Source organism: Polyodon spathula, chromosome 21, assembly GCF_017654505.1.
Source record: "Polyodon spathula isolate WHYD16114869_AA chromosome 21, ASM1765450v1, whole genome shotgun sequence".
Lineage (NCBI taxonomy): Eukaryota > Metazoa > Chordata > Actinopteri > Acipenseriformes > Polyodontidae > Polyodon > Polyodon spathula.
In genome coordinates, this window is record NC_054554.1 from 30,529,060 (window position 1) to 30,553,685 (window position 24,626).

Below are 24,626 nucleotides of genomic sequence, written 5' to 3' on the forward strand. Positions count from 1 at the left end.
TATCGTCTGTTTGTAGTGTCTTTATTGTCTGTCTGTATTGTCTTTTTGTTGTCTGTATTGTCTGTCTGTATTGCCTGTCTGTATTGTCTGTTTGTTGTCTGTATTGTCTTTATTGTCTGTATTGTCTGTTTGTTGTCTGTATTATCTGTTTGTATTGTCTTTATTGTCTGTATTGTCTGTTTGTTGTCTGTATTATCTGTCTGTATTGTCTGTCTGTATTGCCTGTTTGTATTGTCTGACTGTATTTGCATTGAATCTTTCAATGCTATCTGTATTGACCCCTAACTCAAACAGTCTGGCATAAAACCTGAAACAAAAGAAACTTCCTTGACTAGTAGACACACACTGTGACAAAAATGTTTCTTTCCGCTCATCCCTCACTGTGTTGGTTGTTTCTGGACTGAAACTATAACTCAGCTCTTTAAAAAACATCTTATTTGATAACAATGGATCCTCATCTTTGAACTTGATGTGGATTAGGACCCCCTCCTCCTTTAGGAATGCAGTAATACAGATGTATGGAAGAGGAATAGAGAATGTTCTTTTAAGTGATTTGCTGAGCAGCTGAGTTGGGATTAGCACTCACTGTCTCATGGTGCACTGGCTCAATATTCCCTAGGACTGACAGTAAGAAACCAGTAGACTCAATCCCATTTCATACACATGCAGACTCACAGCCAAGAATTGCCATGGGACTGTAGGCATTATTAATGAAAACAAAAAGACTTGTTCAGGACTGCTGAGTGCACAGATTATAGAAAGATCAACCCTGATTTCCACTTGCTTCCCTTATTTAACGAGGGGAGTTACTCGTGGGTCACACACAATGAGGCTGGTTCAGTGCCAGGTTTGATGGGTTTATTCTACACTTTGTTCTAAGATTTGCTTTTGTGTGGCAATGTGTGTAAATGAACCACTTTCCAGGAGAGATCTCTCCTGTTTGCCTGGTCTGGTCTGCTCAGTGGCTGGCAAACATCTCCTAGTTTCTGCTGAGGATCAGGACGAGTTCTGATGCCCTGACTGTGTTCTCCACAAGGAGAGCAATTGAATGCCTTGGATGAATAGCCCTTATGTGTGCACAAAGCCGAAACACGTCTTGTTCCTACAGAAATATGTTCAGGGTACAGATGTTGTATAAAATAATATAAAAGTAACATAGACTATGAATTTATAAATTCCAACCCAGCATGGGGTCAGGGTGACTTTGAAATGGGTCATGCTTGACTGTGTGGTCCGGTGGTGAAAGAAAAGGGCTTGTAACGAGGATGACCCCAGTTCAAATCCCGGCTCACTCACTCACTCACTCACTGTGTGACCTTGAGCAAGTCATTTAATCTTCTTGTGCTCCGTCTTTCGGGTGAGACGTTGTTAAAAGTGACTCTGCAGCTGATGCATAGTTCACACACCCTAGTCTATGTAAGTCACCTTGGATAAAGATGTCTGCTAAATAAACTTGAAATGTATAGTGCAGATAACATCACCTGAGTTTACCCTGCAAGTCATGCTCACTTTCTTAGCTTGCCTGAAAGATCAGAAACATTTGAGAAATGTGAGTGCTGATAGAATTAGGTCACTGGGATTAGAGTAATAGGGCCAATATGAGCTTCTGAATCTTTTTTTCTTATCCATTATTTCAGACTGACTGAGGAATTCTTAATCTTTGGCTTCTCGCCGGCTTGCTGCCTCACTCTTAACACAGCTTGGAGATTCATTACAATATACCCCTGTCTCTTTGTGTGTGAGAGTACCTTTTCATCAAAGCAAAATGTGATTGGAACACCACTATACAGCAGAATCTTCAAGCACTCAATGAAGAACAAAGACCAACAGTTTCTTTTCAAACCAAAAAGAAATATTTATATCATTGTTAATTACATAAAAAAACCATTATTATTATTATTATTATTATTATTATTATTATTATTATTATTGCACTTACTGGAAGCACTAAAGTAAATTAAATTATATAATAATATCTGTTCCCTTTTGTTGTGTACAACCCAAGATTCCAACTCCTTCAGTTCAATTCAGAGACAGTGTGCGATTTCCAAAAATATCTTCTCTCAGCCTATAAGGTTCAAATTTTACCACAACCCCTTTCCTTACAGTAACAAAGAGCTCATTCTTTGATAACGAAACAGTGATGTTTCCTGTGTAATGCTTCTAAGAGGGGTTCCTGCAGCTGCCCTGGTCCCTGGGGGTCAGATAGTCCTCATGGGCAGGGACAGAGTGCACCAGTGCAGCTCTGAGCATGCCCAGATCATATCCAGCTTGAGCAGTGTTTAACAGTCTTTTTGCTGGAACTCAGGGTTGGGATTGAAACAGTGGAGGAACCAGCTGACACCATGAGTTTGTTGTTTCCTTCAGGTTGGCTTGTCAAGTTGTGTCAAAGTCTCAAAGATATGCACATGTGGACAGACTATCCTGCTAACAGGGGTTCAGAGCTGTCCAGGAGCCCCTGTCACAGGGCTGCCCTGCTCTCAGGGATTTAGAGATGTCCAAGAGCCCTGTGTTGCAGGGCTGCCCTGCTCTCAGGGGTTCAGAGCTGTCTAGGAGCCCCATGTTGCAGGGCTGTCCTGCTCTCAGGGGTTCAGAACTATCCATGAGTGCCTGTCGCAGGGCTGCCCTGCTCTCAGGGGTTCCATCATAAGCAGTCCCTGCAGAGCGCCACCTGGCCCTTGCGGAAGTCTCTGCAGGGGCACAGTCTCCGGAATTTGCTGTGGAACCCGGCGCAGCTGAACAGCAAAGGCTCCTTTTGGAGGTAGCAGTCCCGCCTGCTAACGGAGAACGCTGGGTAGATGTGATTCATTTCAGACTCGAGAGCATTGCATCGGATCTGGAGCCTGAAAGGAAAGGAGATAGATCTGAGTAGCTTGCAGCCTGCCCCATTATAATGGCTCTCAGTCCACAGCACTAGTGTAAGATGCTGTATATATGGCTTTATCTGAAGATCATTATTCTTATTATTGTAATCATATTTGTTATTATTATCTGGTTTTGTAAAAGGATGATTGTGAACTTCAGCTTTACAGGCTATGTAAATTACAAGCAGATATCTCTCGTTTCACACAGTCGGATGGTCCAAGAGCATTGCTAATCATGTCCTCTGCAACCAGCTGAAGGTGTGTCTGCAGAGCAACCCCTTGAAGGTCGGTGCCTCACTGAAAGATAAAAGAGAAGGAACTCACTGGGTGAAAGCCTCCTTGCTGTTGATGAAGTGGAAGAAGGTGGGTTCACAGACCAGGCTGTGGTCCTGGCACTGCTCAATGCAGGACTGCCCTTCCTCTGACAGCAGCAGCCTCATGGCACTTAGAGGGGGCCAGGTGGATGGGCTGGCCACGCTCCCAGACCAGGTCAGGCCACTGGGCAAATGGACAAAGTGACTGGAGCTGTTCCCAGGCCAGACTTTAGAATCGTTCCTGATGGAAACACCTGGGTTGCAGAAATCCTATGAGGGAGAGTGAACAGAGAAATCACTTCTGCACATGATATGTTCTGGTTTGTCACAGTGGAATAATGAAACCTCACAGTGTTATCCAGATGGGTTTATATCATAAGAGAGCAATATGTACAGCAGCAGTGTTACAGCTCCTTAGTGTTTTCTATGTTGTATATTTGTTGGGGCAGCTTTTCTTCCCCATGTAGTGTTGTTGACAAACTGTTAAAAGAGGATTCCCACAAGTTATTTACTGAAATCTCTGCTTAACTTCCAGTCCTGTTGATAAAAAAAAAGCCAGAAACTGAAATCTTTACCCTGCAATATTTATATGGAGATAATAGATAATGTGCTGAAAATCTCAATATAAAATCCCTTTAAGAAGTTAAAGTGAGATAAGACACAGTTTATGAATTGAAGGAAAATCAAGATCAAAATAAGAAGCTGCTTAGAAGCTGTTCCCATTACATGGCTGGGCAAGCACTTCAGTCAAGCAGAAACTTTACTTCTTTTCCTTTTCACTATACTTGGAGACTATGGTGGAACACAGTGCTTTTCTCGTTTAGAATGAGGCTGCTGAGCAAATAGCTAGCTCCTGGTGAGCACAGGCTTTGGAGTCTCCAAAACTTTACGCTTCAATTCCAGGATTCTTGAGGCTAATTAAGCAGGTCAGGCAATCACAACGGCACAGCTGGCTTCACAGTGGCCCTGCTGGGATCAAAGCCTGCACTAACACCACAAAACTTTGGTCAGGCACTGTTGGGATTAAGACTAAGCCCTTACTACCAGTGCGTTCAACCTGTAGCCCTATTTAAATAATTAGGGCATAGCAGTGGCATAACAAAGGCTTTATGGCTTTGGAACAACTATTGCATAATGGTTTCTACTATCTGGACAGCATTAATATCTTTATATAAGCATGTGTCACCACTGTGGTGCCATTCTACCAGTGGCTCTTCATTAGCATTGCAGATCATTCGCACAGGGGCCCATACTGACCTGGTGCTGGATGTAGGCGTGTACTCGCTCCAGCATCCCCTCACATGTGTACTCATAGGGCAGGTAGGGCTCCACCTGAGGGGCACAAACACACCGAGCACTCGCAGGGATTCACTGCAGGAGGTCAACGGCTGAAACTGTGCAACATTCCTAATAAAAGGGACTTCCATTTCGGAGTGCCACTGCACTTGTGCAACATCATTTGCATAAATGTGAACCAGCGGGCGCCTGTCTATCAGTGATTCCAGTATAATTATAAGGTTTGAGTGTTAGGGTTAAACGGGTATCTGAAGTTCTACACCTGGACTGCAGAAAAGCACCATGAAGACTTTTCCACACGTAGTTCTGACCCCAGACCAAAGAAACTCCCTTCCTTTGTGAGTGAAGAGAGGTTTGATCTTGGGTGCCAGGGGCAAAAGAAGGGGCGCAGTGGCTCTCTGTAGGATTAGCATGTGAACTAATCCTCTAAAGGATGAGGAGCCAGAGACACAATCCGATCAATCCAATCAGAGTGGTGTTTCAATAGCTAATTTAGACACAGTAAGATATAGGTTTCAGGCAGGGCAGGACAAGGTTAGAGACTGAAATGGAACACAAAAAAGCAGAGTTGCAGTGTGTGAAACACCTTGGAAGAGCCTGTCAATAGTCTTCATGATTAAGGACAAGGTGTGTCTTAGTGGGGAGTCATGAAGCGGAGCGGAGTGACAGTGTGACTGGTACAGGATTCAGGACAAGGCTTATAGATACTGTAATGTGGCTCAGTGATTTGAGCTGGATTTTTACAGCTGATGTCTGGGAATCTAGTAGGTCTAGTGTGGTCAGCATTACCAATGGCTTGGGGCAAATGGTCTTACTGGACACAAACTGAAGGGGCAAGGACTGGGAGGCTTGTGTCTAACTGGTTAGCACCACTGGTAGGCAGTGGATGTTACTGGTTAACGCTGAGCAGAAGCGTATCCATGAAGCTACCAGTGTACATTTAATATAATAAACACACAACACTAGCATACAGAGCAGTCCCCAAAACAAACAGCCCTCAGTGTTGTGACATTGTGGCAGACGCTCCGCTGAAGCTAATCTGGGAAGCATGGCTGTGAATGTCTGATTCTCCATAAGGCTGTGGTTCATTCGCCTCTAACAACATGAACTCTCATCACTCACCAAAATCGCACAATACCGGTTCCATTAAATCAGCCGCAGAGAATATGTACAGGATAATCGAAAATGAACAGAGACAGCGCTAAGCATTTAATCTCTCCCCTGACCTCTGCTTCTCAGCTCCTTCTCTCATTAATATTACACTTTCTTTCTGTTCAAAGCACAGTGACTGCCATTTCCCATTAAGAAAAATGATACGGTTCATTTGTTCTCAAGTGTCTCCTATTCCTGTGCGGTCTTATCATCTCTGAATGCATTTCATATTTCAATTTAATAGCACTTCTAAGACTTGAATACAAACAGTTTCTGACCAATTTCCAATTCCAATAGCAACTCCTCCTTATTTGTGTATCGTTGTAGTTAATTAGTCCATTTCTAGAAGAAATGACATGTCTGCTATTAGTGCTATGAACTGCACTGTACTGTTGTCCTTCATATCTAAAATGTGCAGCATCACCACCGCCATCACTCCTGAAACACAACTGCTGTTAGCGACACCTGCTGGAGGGAGCAGGAATAGCTACGAGTTTACCCTGGTCCACCGATCATTAATGCTTGTTCTTTGGTGAGAAGTACGAGACATTGGGCCCGATATAATTCAAGTTGTTGTCAAATGAATATTGTCATTGTATTGCTGTTAAAGATTCACTCTATCTTTATATTTAGCAGGGACAACAATCAGGTGTGAACTGGGCTCGTTTCTTTGCTCAATAAACACAGTAAACCAGTGAAGGATTGATCAAGTCTCAGAAGGCCGGCTGGTACCTTGGTTGTCATGATCTCTCGGATGGCAGACTCAAACTCCTCTGAGTTGTTGTAGTCCACAGTGAGAACATGGGGCCTCCCAATATACTGCTCTGCATAAGGGTGCTGGGATGAGACCTGGGGAGAAACGACCACAACGTATTAGTCATGGGAAGCTAGTGGTATTCTATAGCTTCATATCATACATGGAATATCATACATATGGGTACATGGAAATAATGAATTTCAAAGACAGAGCTGTAACTGTGCTTAATGACCAGCAGGTGGCATTTGTGTACATACTGTACAGAAATCACATTACAGAGCTGGTCTGGAAACACAGCTGCGAAAAATAACCATCAGGATTTCATCTGCTCAATCACTTTGAGTAACCACTGTAAAGAAAATTTGCAATAGAAATAATGGAGTACTGTGAGAGAGTGCTGTCGAGAAGGAGACGTCCTCCACTCTACACACACACATATTCAACCAAGAACCGACTTGCCTCTCTCGATGTGGGCTTTCCTCTGAAGAACTCGTGGTTTAGGGAGTTGTGGGATGGGCGGAACTTGGGCTGCAGAAAGATGCATCCATTGGCTATTGCTTCCAAAGGGGCGGGGCCTTCGTAGGGAAACCCAAACCCGATAAAGAGCTGGGGGAGACAGAGAAAGAGGTCACTTCCTGCTCTTACAAAGCCAGCACAGAGCTAATAGCATGATGTGAAGAAACACAAAAACAGAGCAAACATAGGATATTGAAGACAATGGCAACGCAAGTCATTGATTTATTTAGTTTAGTATTTTTAAATTGTGTTGTGTGCCGTGCTGCAGAGAGATTGGCTGTAGGTTCCCCAGGGCAGCAGCCCGTCTCGAAAGCTCACCTTGGCTCTGTGGAGGAGCTGCTGTAGCTCATTCTGGGGCAGCAGCCCGTCTCGAAGGCTCACCTTGGCTCTGCGGAGGAGCTGCTGTAGCTCATTCTGGGGCAGCAGCCCATCTCGAAAGCTCACCTTGGCTCTGCGGAGGAGCTGCTGTAGCTCATTCTGGGCAGCAGCCCGTCTCGAAAGCTCACCTTGGCTCTGTGGAGGAGCTGCTGTAGCTCATTCTGGGGCAGCAGCCCATCTCGAAAGCTCACCTTGGCTCTGTGGAGGAGCTGCTGTAGCTCATTCTGGGGCAGCAGCCCGTCTCGAAAGCTCACCTTGGCTCTGCGGAGGAGCTGCTGTAGCTCATTCTGGGGCAGCAGCCCATCTCGAAAGCTCACCTTGGCTCTGTGGAGGAGCTGCTGTAGCTCATTCTGGGCAGCAGCCCGTCTCGAAAGCTCACCTTGGCTCTGCGGAGGAGCTGCTGTAGCTCATTCTGGGGCAGCAGCCCGTCTCGAAGGCTCACCTTGGCTCTGTGGAGGAGCTGCTGTAGCTCATTCTGGGGCAGCAGCCCGTCTCGAAAGCTCACCTTGGCTCTGCGGAGGAGCTGCTGTAGCTCATTCTGGGGCAGCAGCCCATCTCGAAAGCTCACCTTGGCTCTGCTGCTGTAGCTCATTCTGGGGCAGCAGCCCGTCTCGAAGGCTCACAGCTCATTCTGGGGCAGCAGTCCGTCTCGAAAGCTCACCTTGGCTCTGCGGAGGAGCTGCTGTAGCTCATTCTGGGGCAGCAGTCCGTGGTTCTTCACAAAGGCAGGGACCTCCGGGGGGCGCTGAGTCTCATAGTACACCGTGCCATGGATCTCCATGAAGCGATGCAGGATCTGCAGAAACCTCTCCTTCCCCTACTCAGCACCCAAGAATAGACCAGCTTAGAAACAGCAGCTTTTAAACATGATCGATTCATTGCAGTTACTGCTCTGGTCCCCATAGCTTGTTTTCTAATATCAAATACTGCATCTATGACAAGGATCCTCAACTATATGGCGATACATAAAAAATGCTGACAAAAAATATAAAATAATATATAATGAGCTAAACAGATAGTGGGTGGGCTTTCTCTGTTTTGGCTGGGAATGCCTTCCTCTAACTGTAACTTCCTCTTAGCTTTTGAGAAGCCTAGTTTCACTCTGTTGTACAGCCTGTGGTTGTAATGGGAGGCAGCAGGATCGATAGACTCCGCTGTGAGGGTTTGCAGAGCCAATTAGGAGATTATCTCCTCCACTAAGTCTGCCAGGCAGAATTAATTAAAATAAAATACATGTTTTGCTGGGATAACAAGCCATGGGCAATATAATGAAATGTCTAACAATCAGGCCCTTTCATTTTCTTTGAACTAAAAATTCCTGGAGAGAGCCTTTGGGCACAGATTTTAGTGTCTGTGTCAGAGCCAATCCCCAGCGAGGGAGTCTGGAGGAGATACCCCAAGAGTTGTAGATTACATATTGAGTAGGGCATGAACAAGCATTTCAAACATGCCTCTATATCTTACAGACTAACATTTTCACAAAATGCATTGTGATATTAAGCTCTGTACAGTACAGTGTTCTCTGCTCATAAGCCGTCTCTTTATACCATGGAACAGGTTATATATTTGCCCCTTACTGCCAATGCACCAGCACTTATCATTCTTGTACTGTACAGTGTCTTATCTGTAGTTCCCGACTACATTGTTATGAAGAGGTAACACTGTAATACATCGTTCGTATTGGTACCCCCCCCCACCCCACTACCTTGTGTTTCATTTCCCCACCAAGTTCAAACAAAGCTTAATAAAACAGTAAACATGTTGTATAAAATGAGAGGCTTCAGTCGCTCTGCCATGTTCTCGCAGTGACAGATTGGATGCTGAGGTACATCCCCTGCCAGAACGGTGCAGTTAAAGCTAGCGGTCCAGGTCAAGCCATTTCTCTTAATCATGTGCATCAAGCTCCTGCCAGTCACAGGGTTTAAATTGCCCATGTGCGTTACTAAGAGATATCTGCTGATGCACTCTAAAGCCTCGGGTGTTTCATCAGCTCACTGTGTTTATCTGAAAATCTTTTGAAGATCAGAACTCACAAAGAAGCAAAACAGCACTCCAGTATATGCCAGTAAAAAACAGCAGATGTCCCATTGAGTGAGATCCATTCTAATGTAATTCCACAGCGCTCTGCCTTCTGTCTTCTGCAGGCACCAAATCATTTGCCATTTCATTGCTGTGAAACCGCTGAAAAAGATCTTTTTGAAGCACACCTGAAGGTTCATTATGAAAGCTACACCTGTGCTTTCTTAGTTTCATCCAATAATTGACAATTAACACAACGTCAAAACCGTAACCATACCAAATCAGAGGGTATGCAGGTTCAGCCTCTCTGACAGGTTTGAACGCATGGCACACATTTTAGAAACCAGAGAAGGACAAGGAAGGGAATGGTCGGGAATGAAAACTAAGTTGTTATTTCCTTCCTTTTTCAGTCACCTCTGTATGCAAGCTTCAGAAGGTGTTTTTTTTATTTTTTCTATTAGTGCATCATTAACTCTTTGTAGTCTAAATACTACACAGTATTATCTCCAACAAAACACTACATAAAGACCAACTAGCAAGAAGCATAAGACGTTTAAAATGTCCTTACCTGAAGCTGAATGCCACCGTTGAGAAGAATGAAGATGAGACAAAGGAAGAAAACAATTAAGAAATGATATAAATGAATAAATAAACACAGAAATAAATAAGTAAATAAGTGACAATAGGTTTTCTGCACTTCCGTAGCAGTCAACTGCACAATGCAGAAAATAATTCATTGAAGTCTCTGGGTTTGTAAGAGCCCGAAGGATTTCTGATAGAGATATCTGAAGGAAGAGGCAACACTTACACCTTTGCCATTGCATGTATTAAATAGTCATTCTTTTGAAAGGTCCTTTTATCTGGGTCAGGGTGGAGCCTTGCAATAACCCTTCCCTTCTCTTTCTCTTCTGGATACAACCATAATGATCCCTTCTGAACCCTCTTGACTCAAAGTGGCTAACGTCTCTACAGGACGGCTCTGAAAGCTTCATGTGCAATAAAGGAGAGCCCCTTGGTGCAGAATCTGCACTTCCTAAATAAGAGGACGGGAACTTCATATTACCTCTGTTACATTACACTGTTACCCACTTTGTGAATTTGAAACATTAACATGTTTTGATACTGTATTAAACATTGTGTTCTGCATGTCGTGACCAACACATGTAACAGCTTTCTGTTACATTAGGCACTGTGCATTTAAACATGTTTTCTTATTAATAATAATAATTGAAGGCAATTATCCTTAATTTAATTGGATTTTTTTTAGTTTTTTTTTTTTTTTTTAATGCAGGCATTTTAAGCTGCATTGCCGGTTCAGTTTAACAATGCATACACTACATTATACTTGTTTTTTTTTTTTTTTTTTTAAATAATGACTTTATTGAATTTTACCTTATGGTTTTGCCGGGATCTCCTGGGTCTGTTTCTTGAGGTTTGATATATTGGTATAAAGCACAAAAATAATACAGAGCTGTTTTTTTAATTATGAATCTACCTCAAAGTAATTCTGGGTAGTGTAAACGTGTCTGAAACAGTGCAGAGCAGCAGGTAAAGCAACAGCAGAGACAAGTGGAATTAGCTGCTGCCATTCGGGTTCTGTACGTCTTCCCACCCATCTCTCTACATACCTTCCACATGCTGGCCTCCTTCCCATACACTACAGCCACGTTGTTCACTTTATTCCTCTGAATGTATTCCTTCTGTGTCCTGTTCAGCTCCTCCGACACAAACCCCATGAAGGAGTTATCTGGAGTGTGAGCTGTCGGAGAGGAAAGAACACATGAGCGTGCTTCTGTTTATTCCTAGAAGCGAGATGAACACACAGCCGCAGCCCTGCTCTCTGAGTAACACTGAGCGCTCTCTATTCTCCAGGTTGCCAATGCCAGAGCCTCGGAGATCCCAGACTATTCCACTGTCCACACATGAATGCATCTCAGACCGCAATTCGTTCCCCTTAAGCCCAGTCTCTTGCACCCTTTGGCTAGAGTCTCCATAGGTATCACTGAGCATCATATGGGCTTAGCACACTTTAAATATGTGAAATCTCATTGGCTTTGTACGGCTGGCAGCATCCATCTCTCTTCAGCACAGAGTACTGGAGTGGCAGATCCTGCAGCTCTCATCCTTATGCTCAGATTGTTTTCAACAGAAGCTGAGAGTCACCAGACCGCCCACGACACTGTTATTTATAAAAGCGCTGGTTTGTATTTTTGCTTGCAGGCTGTACTCACGGAACATGGTCATGTACTGCTTGCAGTGGAGGTTCCAGTAACCCCAGTTGGTGCGGTATCCATGGAGCATGGCGTATTCCTCGTGGTTGTATGCGGGCTCTGTTCCAAACGTGTCAATGACTCGTATGTGGCACCTCCAGGGAAGAATAAAGGGAGGCAATGTAATCACAAAGTCAGTCACATTTTCTGACAGCATTGGGGTAGCAAGTTGATTTGGGTTAGCATCTGATATTAAAAAGACTGCTTAAATGAGGGGCAAAGCTTGGGTTTTCAACTTCAGTATCGTTAAATAAAGGGGCAACATGGTGCTGTTTAACGAAATGAGGATTGAACCCATATATAAGAGTTTTGAAAATGTATAATTTTAAAGATTTAAATCCACAATAAAGGCACTTTCTAAAGGCAGGAAGTAGTAATAATAATAATAATAATACATAAAAACTGCTTTCCTGTTTACAAATCAATCACTCAACCGAAACTTTAACACAAGAAAACATATTACAACACCAATTTGATTTCAACAGCACTTTCATCCATGGGAGTATGTTTGCAATATGATAAGGCTGAAACATTCTGTACAGTGCTAGGTTGCTTATTTTGCAATTTCACTCCCTTTCAGCTCTCAAGCATATCATTGCATTTCCTACATAGTTAACGATATCAATGGCTTTCTCTACACCTGCTTCTGATAAAGGAATGAGTGCTTTAATACAAATCACTGGAAACATTTAAGCAGGGTAAGTTCTATTAGAATGAAGCTTCTGACTGGGGCTGTAGAGCTACACAATACTTGATCAATATTACAGATACAATGGCTTCTTTGCTAAATTAATTCTGTGCCTCGAGAGCCATTCTCTCATCTCTTCTTCAGAGTCTCGTTTTTTATTATTCAATGAACAATGGTGGACAGACCCCTAAAAAAATGACATGCAAGCTTTTTATTTAAAATAAATATCTGTATTATATTTGATTGCATCATTGACTTTATTAACTCAGTTTTACAAGATTATTTAATTTCAGTAATTACTCTGCAGCTGCCCGGCACACTGCAGCTGTGCAAGATGGAATAAAGCTGATAGTTATATGGGACTGAGCAGTGCAAGGGTTAAAGACATGTGAACTGACAGATAACACAGTCAGCACTGCTGCCTTCTTTATCAGTGAACTACATTCATTGCTGACTGATCAATAAGCTGAAGCTGTTATCAGTTAGTTTTGATTTAGGGCTGCCTTCTATCGTACTCAGCATCTTTAAACAGCTTGTGCATTTCATGCTGAAATCAAAGTATGGGATATATAGAACTCTGAAAGCACAATGAATGGACCTTGGTGGACAGAAATACAGGTAATTAACAGTGTTGAGGCTCCTGTACACTAGTCACAACTTTGGCTTTTTTTAAAGAGGATACACTGGAATTGAAATCTGCAATATTGGGTTTTATTGGGACACTTTAGCTCAGAGGCCTTTAACAAAATACATAGAAATGTGTTATTAAAGAACTTGATGATTGTTAACATGACATAACAACTGTAAATAACAACTATTACAAATAATAATACATAATAGAAATAAATAATAATAAGAAGAACAACAACAACAGAATAGAACGGCACAGAGTCAGAACTGTGTGAAATCCCTGCACAATCTATATAATGTAGAGCCGCTATTATTATTATTATTATTATTATTATTATTATTATTATTATTATTATTATTATTATTATATCCTTCGTAACGCATTACTAGATTTTTCATGACGCTGCAGGCAATTACAAGGTAGTCTGTGGAGCAATTTGCATTTATCAGTCAAACTATAAAAGAGGTTCTCAGGGAATACAAATGTTAACATAACAAATGATCTAAACTTGAGCCCTTCAGCCCCAGACAGAGTCTGATTCACGATTCCTCAAGTGTTTCACAGCTCTATTTCAGAAGCACATAAAATGATCATAAACTTTTATTCCAGTACCAAATATTAAATGATGTCTGTGCCAGTCTGTAAATGTGGAACACGATTACGGCAGGTTAAAAACAAATATGTAGGCTGTCTGCAATTGGACCAGTTAAACTAGCCCTTAGCACCAAAATAATCTGAAGTGAACACCTGACTTGCTCTGACTGCCACGTGGCTGTGACAGGGAGGAATCACTAAGCACTGATATTGAGGTTCTGTGCACATTCCTCATTTATTTTAAAGACATCGTTCCTAGGGCTTGATAAGTATGGCATGCTAGTGCTTAAGAAGAGGTGTGGTAAAGCATTTTAAAAACATGACATATGATGGTAAACTCTTATAAGGATAGGTCCAATGAATATTGCTCAGAGGAGTTTAACACCTTGACACGCGACACTTCAGTTCTAGTCTTACAGCTAAAGACCTTTGCTCTTGGAGACAACATGTTCTTGCACCGATGTTCTCACATGTTCATTGAGAGCTCCTTCCCAGGCTGCTTGGTTCAAGCCACCCTCCTGTCTACTCACTTATGCTTCTTCAAGGACAGGCCCATGTGCTGTTTCATTTGCTGCAGCCCATGGTAATCAGTATAGATGAGATCAAAGGGCAACGGTCCAGTCAGGGGGCAGCTTCCTCGTCCTGGTGGCACACCCAGAAAGCTGCAAAACAAAACAAAGCCATATGGGTAACCAGCATTGTGAGCTCAAATACACGAGTAACCAGCACTGCCAACTCAAAGACACATGGGTAACCAGCACTGCCAACTCAAAGACAAATGGGTAACCAGCACTGCCAACTCAAAGACGCATGGGTAACCAGCACTGCCAACTGAAAGACAAATGGGTAACCAGCACTATCAACTGAAAGACACATGGGTAATGAGCACTGCCAACTGAAAGACACATGGGTAACCAGCATTGCCAACTGAAAGACACGTGGGTAACCATCACTGCCAACTCAAAGACACGTGGGTACCCAGCACTGCCAACTCAAAGATATATGGGTAACCAGCACTGCAAGCTCACACCCTGATGACTCCAGCTCAGGGCTTTATTCTCTGTCTCATAAGGCATACAGCAGTCAAGGGGTCACTTGGAGTGACCAGCCTGTTGACAATCATTGCACTGGACAAGCCTAGTAAAACATTCAGAAATCTTTAAATCAGCAAATTCAGCAACTTGAACAATTAAATTATTCAGTCAATTAATTAACTAATTGGCTCCCTTGGATCCAAGTAAGAAACTCGCAATAACAAACTCAAAGGCACTTGCTATAGCAAAATAGAAGAGATTATTAATGCTGAGTGTTCTTATTCATGCATAGACACAGATGAAGAGATTAAACTGTTCTAGAGGAATCTGGAAACACTAGTTTAATTTGGATTCCACTATGCAGTTCATTATTTGGTGAGCATGCATAATTCAAATTGCTTTAACTCAGTTATTGCAATATCTCAATAGTCTACAGCATGCTTTAACTCAGTAATTGTAATATCGCAATAGTCTACAGCATGCTTTAACTCAGTTATTGTAATATCGCAATAGTCTACAGCATGCTTTAACTCAGTTATTGTAATAGTCTACAGCATTGTAATATCGCAAATAGTCTACAGCATGCTTTAACTCAGTTATTGTAATTTCGCAATAGTCTACAGCATGCTTTAACTCAGTTATTGTAATATCGCAATAGTCTACAGCATGCTTTAACTCAGTTATTGTAATTTCGCAATAGTCTACAGCATGCTTTAACTCAGTTATTGTAATATCGAAATAGTCTACAGCATGCTTTAACTCAGTTATTGTAATATCGCAATAGTCTACAGCATGCTTTAACTCAGTTATTGTAATTTCGCAATAGTCTACAGCATGCTTTAACTCAGTTATTGTAATATCGCAATAGTCTACAGCATGCTTTAACTCAGTTATTGTAATATCGCAATAGTCTACAGCATGCTTTAACTCAGTTGTTGCATGTTGATTGTTTATGATGTGTAATTCATTCCTGATTCATCACATTGACTTCAGAATCTTTCTTACATTAGAACATTGATTTAACATGCAGAGATTTCTCTTCCCTGCAGAGCCCTGCTAAACATCAGCTTTCAAAAGTTTTGTCATGTTAATGTCGAAACATTTATACATGAAGGAGTTTCAACTTTAGAATGATTCTGTATAGAGAGCTCTTAAATAATAAATACATGAACACAGAATGCACTACCCTCCAAGTATTGGGACACCCTTAATTAATATCCCCGCAGGGAATGTCCTAGTGACCCCAAAGATTTCATCCAGTGACTCAACACCCAAATAAGAATCTGCTCTCCACAGCACCACCTGGCTGCACTTCAAGCAATGAGAACATACTGATTCTCAAGATCCATCACACAGAACACTGGCCTGGATCAATGAGAACACACCGAATCTCAAGATCCATCACACGGGCCTGGATCAATGAGAACACACCGAATCTCAAGATCCATCACACGGGCCTGGATCATTGAGAACACACCGAATCTCAAGATCCATCACACGGGTCTGGATCATTGAGAACATGAGGAACACTGGCCTGGATTAATGAGAACATATCGATTCTCAAGATCCATCACACAGAACACACCGAATCTCAAGATCCATCCGAATCTCACACACACGGCCTGGATCAATGAGAACATAAGATCCATCATTCTCAAGATCCATCACACAGAACACTGGCCTGGATCAATGAGAACACACCGAATCTCAAGATCCATCACACAGGCCTGGATCATTGAGAACATACCTATTCTCAAGATCCATCACACGGGCCTGGATCATTGAGAACACACCGAATCTCAAGATCCATCACACGGGCCTGGATCATTGAGAACACACCGAATCTCAAGATCCATCACACGGGTCTGGATCATTGAGAACATACCGATTCTCAAGACCCATCACATGGAACACTGGCCTGGATTAATGAGAACATATTGATTCTCAAGATCCATCACACAGAACACTGGCCTGGATTAATGAGAACATATCGATTCTCAAGATCCATCACACAGAACACTGGCCTGGATTAATGAGAACATATCGATTCTCAAGATCCATCACATGGAACACTGGCCTGGATTAATGAGAACATATTGATTCTCAAGATCCATCACACAGAACACTGGCCTGGATTAATGAGAACATATCGATTCTCAAGATCCATCACACAGAACACTGGCCTGGATTAATGAGAACATATCGATTCTCAAGATCCATCACATGGAACACTGGCCTGGATTAATGAGAACACACCGATTCTCAAGATCCATCACACGGAACACTAGCCAGGATGTTACACCCTCCTTTATTAAGTTGTGTTGAAAATGCCCTGAGTTGAATATCCATGTTTAATTAGGAAGCAATACGGAAATGATTATCATTTAAGAGAAAATGGAAAAATATGACTCCAAGACCCCAGGACTGAGTTTTCAGTGTTGAATTTAAAGGATCTAAGACCCTGGACTGAGTTATCAGTGTTGAATTTGAAGGATCTAAGACCCTGGATTGAGTTATCAGTGTTGAATTTGCTGACTCTAAGACCCTGGACTGAGTTCTCAGTATTGTATTTACTAGCCCTGCAATCTCAGCACTCCACTGTCACTATTGAATTTTCTGTCTCTAAGAACTTATTACAGCATTTTCAATGTTACATTCCCTGGCTTCAGCCCTCAGTACAGTGTTGTTTCTATTGAATTACCATGCTCTAAAATCCCAATTCTACAGTTTATTCTCTTTATTAATTTTCATCCACCGAGATCCCAGCACTGTGTGCTTCTGTCACCCATTGGATTTGCAGCCTTTAAATTCCCTCTGCAGAATATTCCCCCATTGAATTGGATATTATTTTTGACGTATATAATTCAATAACAGACACAGTTTGCTGCTGGTGCATGAGGAAGTGCCAGACCCATTAATAACTGGAATCAACACATCTTCTCTCAGCTTCATTTCAAGGCTGACTGAGCTACAATGGGGCTGTTTTTTTATACAGAGCAATGGAAATTGGTGCTGAAGTGATAATAACATTTGCTGTGAGGCGCAGGCTTTTTATTCACTCCTCACCTGTTTCCGTTCTTTCATTATGTAATTATTATATAACTGGAACCATCAGACGCTGCTGCGCAGAAGCAAACGCATGATCCTTACAGCAGGTCGTTCTGTGGGGCTGGGTTTAAATCCTTGTCAATTAGGTTGTTTCTCCCCTTTAAATGCTGATTGATGCTAGTGTTCCATTACTGGGGTTTGAATTGGACTGGTTTCATTTACTATGCATTCAGAGAAGACCTGTGTGAACCACTGCTGAGTCCGAATCCGAGTGCAGTAAATGGCAGACCATGCGGATCATTTTGAATGCATGTAACAGTTGTTGGGTGGAAATCCTGTTGAGAAATTGTGTGTTTCTTGGAATAAACACTGGACTCGTTAGTGAATAGTGAATTCGATATCTTCTACATCCCAGCACAATGATAGTTGAGCAAGTAAGAGATCTGTGCTCTTCCGATGCTCACTGCACTAAACTTGCATCATTGTTGAAGGACAACATGACCCATCATGTATAAGAATGTAACGTTTCCATTATGCTATTCAGTGCAACTATAATGGCAAGGGGCTTGGTGGTACGGCTAGCCATTCACCTCTAGAGTCCTGAGTTCAAATCTGTACATTCATTGGACAGGGTTTGAATCTGTTCCCCAGGCAAAAATTCAGTGGAGCTTGAGGGGGGCTTGTCAGGCAATAATGTGTCCCTGCTCTATGGAGATATAGAGACTATCCAATGAAACCAATCCAGCTTCAGTTGTGACTTACCACCTGTTATATGAATCCTTCCTAAACTACATATACAGTAAAGAACATTGTGATGACAAAGGACTGGCCCTAACTAATAAAGAAATAAACAACAAGGCAGCAATTACCACAACTGGCACATCGATCCATCAGAAGCACATTAAGAATCCCCTTGCTCCACTTGTCTTGTTTTCTTTCAAGCATTTCTGCACTGGGGAATCGCTGGCGTTTTCGGTTGCTCATGCAAGTCTGTGCATTGCTTTTGATAAATGTCCTGCTGCAAGTACCATTTCCTGCCCAAGTTCCATTTAGTGCCTGAGTGCACCAGCTCCTGAAGTGAAGCAGTATTGAGCTCAGAGCCTTCTGTGTGAATTTGTTTTCAAGGGCAAAGAGAAACAGAGTCCCGTTAAATATGATCTCTGAAATCTTCTCTAGCGGGACTCTGTTTCTCTTTGCCCTTGAAAACAAATGCTGGGTATCTCACATGGTGGGATTCGCAATCAACATTTTCTCATTGCTTCATGGCAAGTAAAACATTGTGTGTATTTCAATTATCTTTCTGTTCAACCATTACGTTGAAAGGACATGTGGCTACCCATGCATACCCCACATATATCCATGCATACCCCACATATATCATTGCATACCCCACATATATCCAGGCATACCCAACATATATCCAGGCAACAACATTTCTGATGCACAAACCTGTACAGGCATGGAAAAACACCAACTGCTGACTCTGTTACCTTAAGCCAATTAATACCCCTCTGTATTACATTTAGTTTCAATCACATTAGTATCTGGAAACCACATGCAGTATAATGAGAAACCACAGCAGTTTGTAGCCGGGTGAGAATGTTAGAGAACATGTCAGGGGATATTGTGCCAGCACTTGAAGCTAATGCAATGCTTTGTGTTTGAGAAAAAAAAATAGAAAAGAAAAGAATGCAGTCAAAATTATAACCTGGCTCTCCCGTATGTAAAGCAGAGACCTCAAGAAAATAGACACCTCAGTCTGAGGAATTCTGCTTGTCTCTGTAAATGCTGAATACTCACCTGTCAATTACTGCCTCTAATTACTTCACTTCTCCAGACAATGTAAGATTATCTCGGTTTCAAATAGCAGCTATCAGTGCCGCGTGACAGAATTGCTTCAAGCATTTTTTGTTAGCAGCATATAAAATGTCAGACACATTAAAATCAACTTTAACGAACCTCATTCTCAATGAGTCCCTTGCCCCTTGAATAAATATGCTTCTGCACGACATGTGGGATCCATCAGGCAAGAAAATGGGTTGGACTGCATTTTAATTTGGGTGTGGATGGATCACATTCTTTCTGCTGCTGACTTACACATCCAGAATATTATCAAGATATCGGAGAAATATCCAGAGAGCACTCAGACATTGTTATGAGGTCCATACCAAGCCTCAAAGGTAATGGTCCTAAAGTTAAAGAGAACAGATACTGGGCAGTAGCTTGAGTGATACATGCGCTCTTCAGAGAGACTTTGCAGTTGTTCACTATTGAACGCTTGTTAAACAGCTTTCTCTCAATCTTCAGTTACAGTTGTTTAAATTAATCAGGTAAACACAAAGAAAAGAAAGCGTTGATAAACCAGGTTCAACACAGCATAAACAAGTCCACAATATAGCACAGTTAAATGTGACTGACGCAGACTAACAGTTAAATGTGCTTTTCCACACTCAGCAGCCTTTGTTTTGTGCAGTATAATTATTATTTGGGGTTACTATGTTTAATGTCACTTTTCTGGAAATGGTCATGGTATGTTTTTTAAGCTTTATTCTACCTCAGAATAATTCCAGGAAATGAAATTGAAATAGATATTCCCCTTGGCCACTTTGCACCAAGTCAGGCTACATAATGATGTGTCAGTTAAGAGCGAATTGAACAGAACTGTTTGGAGAAACAATTTGATTCTGCTCATTACTGGGTTGGCAGGGGAGTTTATGGGCAGCATGTATTATTCTGTTTCCTGTCTATTAGGCAGGCAGGGCTGTAAATATAAAGGACATATTGTCATTTTCTTTCCTATTCCACTCTTTACATCTCTGAAATGCAATTTCTCTTCAAATTGAAGCTCATTTTCATAATACTGTTTTTTTTTCAATCTACGTTTGAACCGGTCCCTGTGGTGAATTTGCTGGATCCATGGCCCCCCTGCTAATATGTACACATTCCTCTGCACAGCGGTAGAAGAACATTGAAATGAGATACACATTGTTTTGTATTGCAGCACGGAACATGCAGAATGCAATGACCTCTCGTTTAAGCATTCCGGTTGTTATTATCACACTGTGTACCTTGTGACTGAGTGTTTAAAGCTGATAATGAGATAATTACAATAGTAAATAATAACAAGCAGAACAGATTGTTTTAGTTTTAGGCTTCCTAGTAATGCAAACCCATTCAAAATGCCTCCTTCAGAATTTTATGCCAGTTTATTTCATATTTGAATTACCAACCGAAAGCATTTAATACAGTTCTTTACAGAGTTTTATGAGGAAAATGAACAAGCATGTTCTGCATCTTCTACTCTGGGAGCATGGCCCTGCTGTATCCAGTCAGGCTTGTCCCCCAGTCTGTACTGCACCATTCATTATTCTAACTCTCTGGGTATGATTTCACATGTTCTGCATTTTCTACTCTGGGAGCATGGCCCTGCCTGGCATGCTGCTTCATGACTCTGACTCTATAATAGCTGCTGCAAGTGTTTCTGTACCTGAGTAGAGCTCCCCAAGCTGCTTTGCTACTGGAGAACCACTGAACACTGACATCACAGAATTCATTGGTGTACTTTTGCAATACTAACCAAAAGCAATGCACTTGGTAAGAGAAAATGGCCCGTGCCAGACATTGCAAAGCATTGCACAAAACTAAACAACAGCGTTCCATATAAAGCAACAAATACATCATAAATGCTGTTGCTGGTGACACCAGACCAACTGCACAGGTTACAATCTTTAACACTGACAGAATGATGGATCCATGCAATGGTGGTGATCATAGCCTCTCATACGCCACATTCAATTCTATAGAATACTTTGAATTCACAACAATACATATATATATATATATATATATATATATATATATATATATATATATATATATATATATATATATATATATATATATATAACACTAACAAGTACTGAGCACAACAAGACAAAGTAACTCTACCAGTGGTGACAGTGTTTGTCTCGCGTGCACATTCCTCTATGTATTATACATGTGGACAGGGAATAAGATACTCACCCCTGCAGCTCCTTGGCAGAGATGGAGATTTTCAGGCTGTGCCCCAGGGTGTAGAGAGCAGTCAGGATGTCTGCCCACTGTACCATCTCCCCCAACGGCCCCCCCTTCAGCACCTTGGGGCTGAACACATCCCCCGACTCCTCGGTCAGGAACCCAACGTGAACCAAAATCTGGAGCCAAGCAAAAGGGAAACCAGTAATGATGCATTTACCCATGATTTATAACAAGTGCGATAAGCATCATATGTTATAACATGTTTTAGAAGTATATTACAATGTATACACACGTTATAACATATGTTATACATAATTTTAATGCATATTATTATTATTATTATTTATTTATTTATTAGCAGGCACCCATATCCAGGGTGACTTACAACTGCTACAAAAAATCACAGTACACAGTATTGCATTATAAAATATCACATTACAGAATATCATAATACAAATAGGAGCAGATATGAAAGTACAATAAGATCAAATTTAAGAGCAAAATAAAGCATACAGTAAGGTATAAGAGCAAGTTTGGCTAAGAGCAGTTATAAATGATAGTAAATATTTGCTTATACAAGTAAAGTCCAGTAAGAACATGTAGTAAGTATGATAAATGGATGAGAAGGAATTCCCAATAAGAGCAAATACAAAAAACATGAGTACGGTTGCCTACAAGAGTAAAATCAGATACAAGATAGAGTTATAGTTAGGAGCAGTAGTTGAATGAGGCAAGGTATGGAGAGGTTCAGTGCAGGTACAAGCTGATGCAAGAACTGGTACAATTGGGTGCTATATAGTGCAGCATAGTGGAGGGCTGTGAGGCTCACAGATGCTGTCTGAACAGGGGTGTCTTGAGGAAGCACCAGAAGGTGGTCAGGGACAGAGCAGTCCTGATATCCATGGGCAGGTCGCTCCACCACTGAGGGGCAAGGGTGAAGGAGCGGGCTCTGGAGGCAGGGGAACGGAGGGGGGGGGGGGGGGTAAAGCTAATCTGCAGGAGGTGGAGGAGAGGAGGGGGCAAGAGGGGGGTGTGGGGCAAAATGATAGTCTGGAGAAGGAAGGTGCAGAAAGGTCAAGACAGCGATAGGCGAGTACAAGAGTTTTTAATTGCATGTGAGCAGTGATAGGGAGCCAGCGCAGAGAGCGGAGCAGTGGTGTAGCCTGGGTGAAACGAAGAAGGGAAAAGACCAGGCAAGCAGCAGAGTTTTAAAATGTTATGGTAAAACACTGCTATCCCTAGCTAGAGATCCATATAACCTGTAATAACATGTTTCCAGTAGATCCCTGAATTTAATGGAGAAATGCAACCCTTAACGGGTTGAGGTTTAAACAAGTAAACAAGTTTGTCTGATTTTATAAACAGGTTTCTTCGAAACATTTATGATGCTCAATCAACGTGCATGAATTCAAATTCAACCATTGCGTGCATAACAGAAGGTCCACAGTATCAGATTATACCCCAATGCACTCTGAAAGGTATAGGGGAGATCAGGAGTTAATGAGCTTACTACAATATCATACTGTGCCCATTACTAGGAGACAAGACTTTTTCTCCTGAGGAACGTCCATTTGAAATCCCCTGAGGTTTTCACGGCGCTGAGTTAGAATGGTATTTGTCACTCGAGGAACCCAAGTCATGCATCGTTGTGAAAAGCGAGCATACAGTAACTTCCTTATCCACATACACTGTCTGACTGTCCTTGTGTCGTGATGTAAGCAGGCATCGTAAGGAAAATAGTAGGGGCTGCATTATAGAAACAAAACCAAACTGATACGCAAAACATCAGGAAACGTGGCAGAGCTTGTAGTGTCTCAAGAGGATACAGCGTTCAAGCGCGGTAAAAAAACCCATCTTTTTACGTATCATTCTGCACAGTTTTCTCCGAAGCTGCCTTTGTGACTGTGTAACAGTAGGGCTGTTAGCTGACAACCTCCACTGTCTACCCTACTAATTTAGAGCACTTTCAATTCTAATCCCAGAGCCTGCGTTTCTGACTCACTGCAACTATTCCTAATCCAGGCTGTGTAGGAAGCAGTTTCTATTACTATTATTGGCAATCAAGGTTTTATTGCAATTAGAAACCAGTAAACTGTGCCTGTATTGCTATTTTAAACCTTATCTACATATTTCAATTCCAGATTGATTTGTGTTTTGCTTGTGTGGTGCAATAGCTTTCTCACTGGTTTCTAATAATAATCAGGAGGATTAGTGCACTGGGATACGGTTCCAGAGAGCAGAAACCAGGAACTAACGGTGCTGACTGTGAGAACGTCAGGCGTGTCTCAGAATCGAGGGGGTCGCCTGACATTCTAAACATGTCACAGCTGCTTAATTGTTTAGGGCACATGCATGGAATGGAATTGTTACTTCTTTTGTGCAATATGAAGTATGTACAATGCACATACAGGCTACTCTAGGTGTAAGCACAATGCACATACAGGCTGCTCTAGGTGTAAGCACAGTGCACATACAGGCTGCTCTAGGTGTAAGCACAATGCACATACAGGCTGCTCTAGGTGTAAGCACAATGCACATACAGGCTGCTCTAGGTGTAAGCACAATGCACATACAGGCTGCTCTAGGTGTAAGCACAATGCACATACAGGCTGCTCTAGGTGTAAGCACAGTGCACATACAGGCTGCTCTAGGTGTAAGCACAGTGCACATACAGGCTGCTCTATGTGTAAGCACAGTGCATATACAGGCTGCTCTTGGTGTAAGCACAATGCAACATGTACAGTACAACCCTCACTCGTTTTAATGCATTTCCATTCAATTACAAATATTGTAAGAGGCACATATACAAGAATTGATCTCTGAAATAATGCAGGGTAGATTATTCCACTGATTCAACACGGAATAATTATTTTCATTTTAAATGTGATTAAATGTATTATGACTTTAAGTAAATAAGGGTGTTTTTAAATGCCCTCCTTAATGCAATCAGATTGAGAGAGACACAGTGACACCCTCACAGTTTCATTGAACTGAATAGAATGGAAACACCTCCCAGCTGCTTCGGGTTCCTAGATGCCTGTCTGAAAA

The 24,626-nt window shown here is 42.0% G+C and overlaps 1 protein-coding gene across 1 annotated transcript in view; it reads right to left on the reverse strand.

Annotated features, from left to right (window-relative positions):
* Nucleotides 1-1,987: 1,987 nt before the first annotated feature.
* LOC121296100 (alpha-1,6-mannosylglycoprotein 6-beta-N-acetylglucosaminyltransferase B-like) overlaps nucleotides 1,988-24,626 on the reverse strand; it is a 40,772-nt gene continuing 18,133 nt past the window's right edge. The window contains exons 8-18 of the mRNA XM_041221300.1: nucleotides 21,585-21,754; nucleotides 14,010-14,141; nucleotides 11,528-11,661; nucleotides 10,925-11,055; nucleotides 9,865-9,870; nucleotides 7,939-8,094; nucleotides 6,843-6,989; nucleotides 6,359-6,475; nucleotides 4,436-4,510; nucleotides 3,189-3,448; nucleotides 1,988-2,843 (exon numbers count right to left, since the gene is read on the reverse strand). Of these exons, the coding sequence (XP_041077234.1) occupies nucleotides 2,645-2,843; nucleotides 3,189-3,448; nucleotides 4,436-4,510; nucleotides 6,359-6,475; nucleotides 6,843-6,989; nucleotides 7,939-8,094; nucleotides 9,865-9,870; nucleotides 10,925-11,055; nucleotides 11,528-11,661; nucleotides 14,010-14,141; nucleotides 21,585-21,754 (1,527 nt within the window). The 3' untranslated portion in view covers nucleotides 1,988-2,644. The remainder of the gene's footprint in view (nucleotides 2,844-3,188; nucleotides 3,449-4,435; nucleotides 4,511-6,358; nucleotides 6,476-6,842; nucleotides 6,990-7,938; nucleotides 8,095-9,864; nucleotides 9,871-10,924; nucleotides 11,056-11,527; nucleotides 11,662-14,009; nucleotides 14,142-21,584; nucleotides 21,755-24,626) is intronic.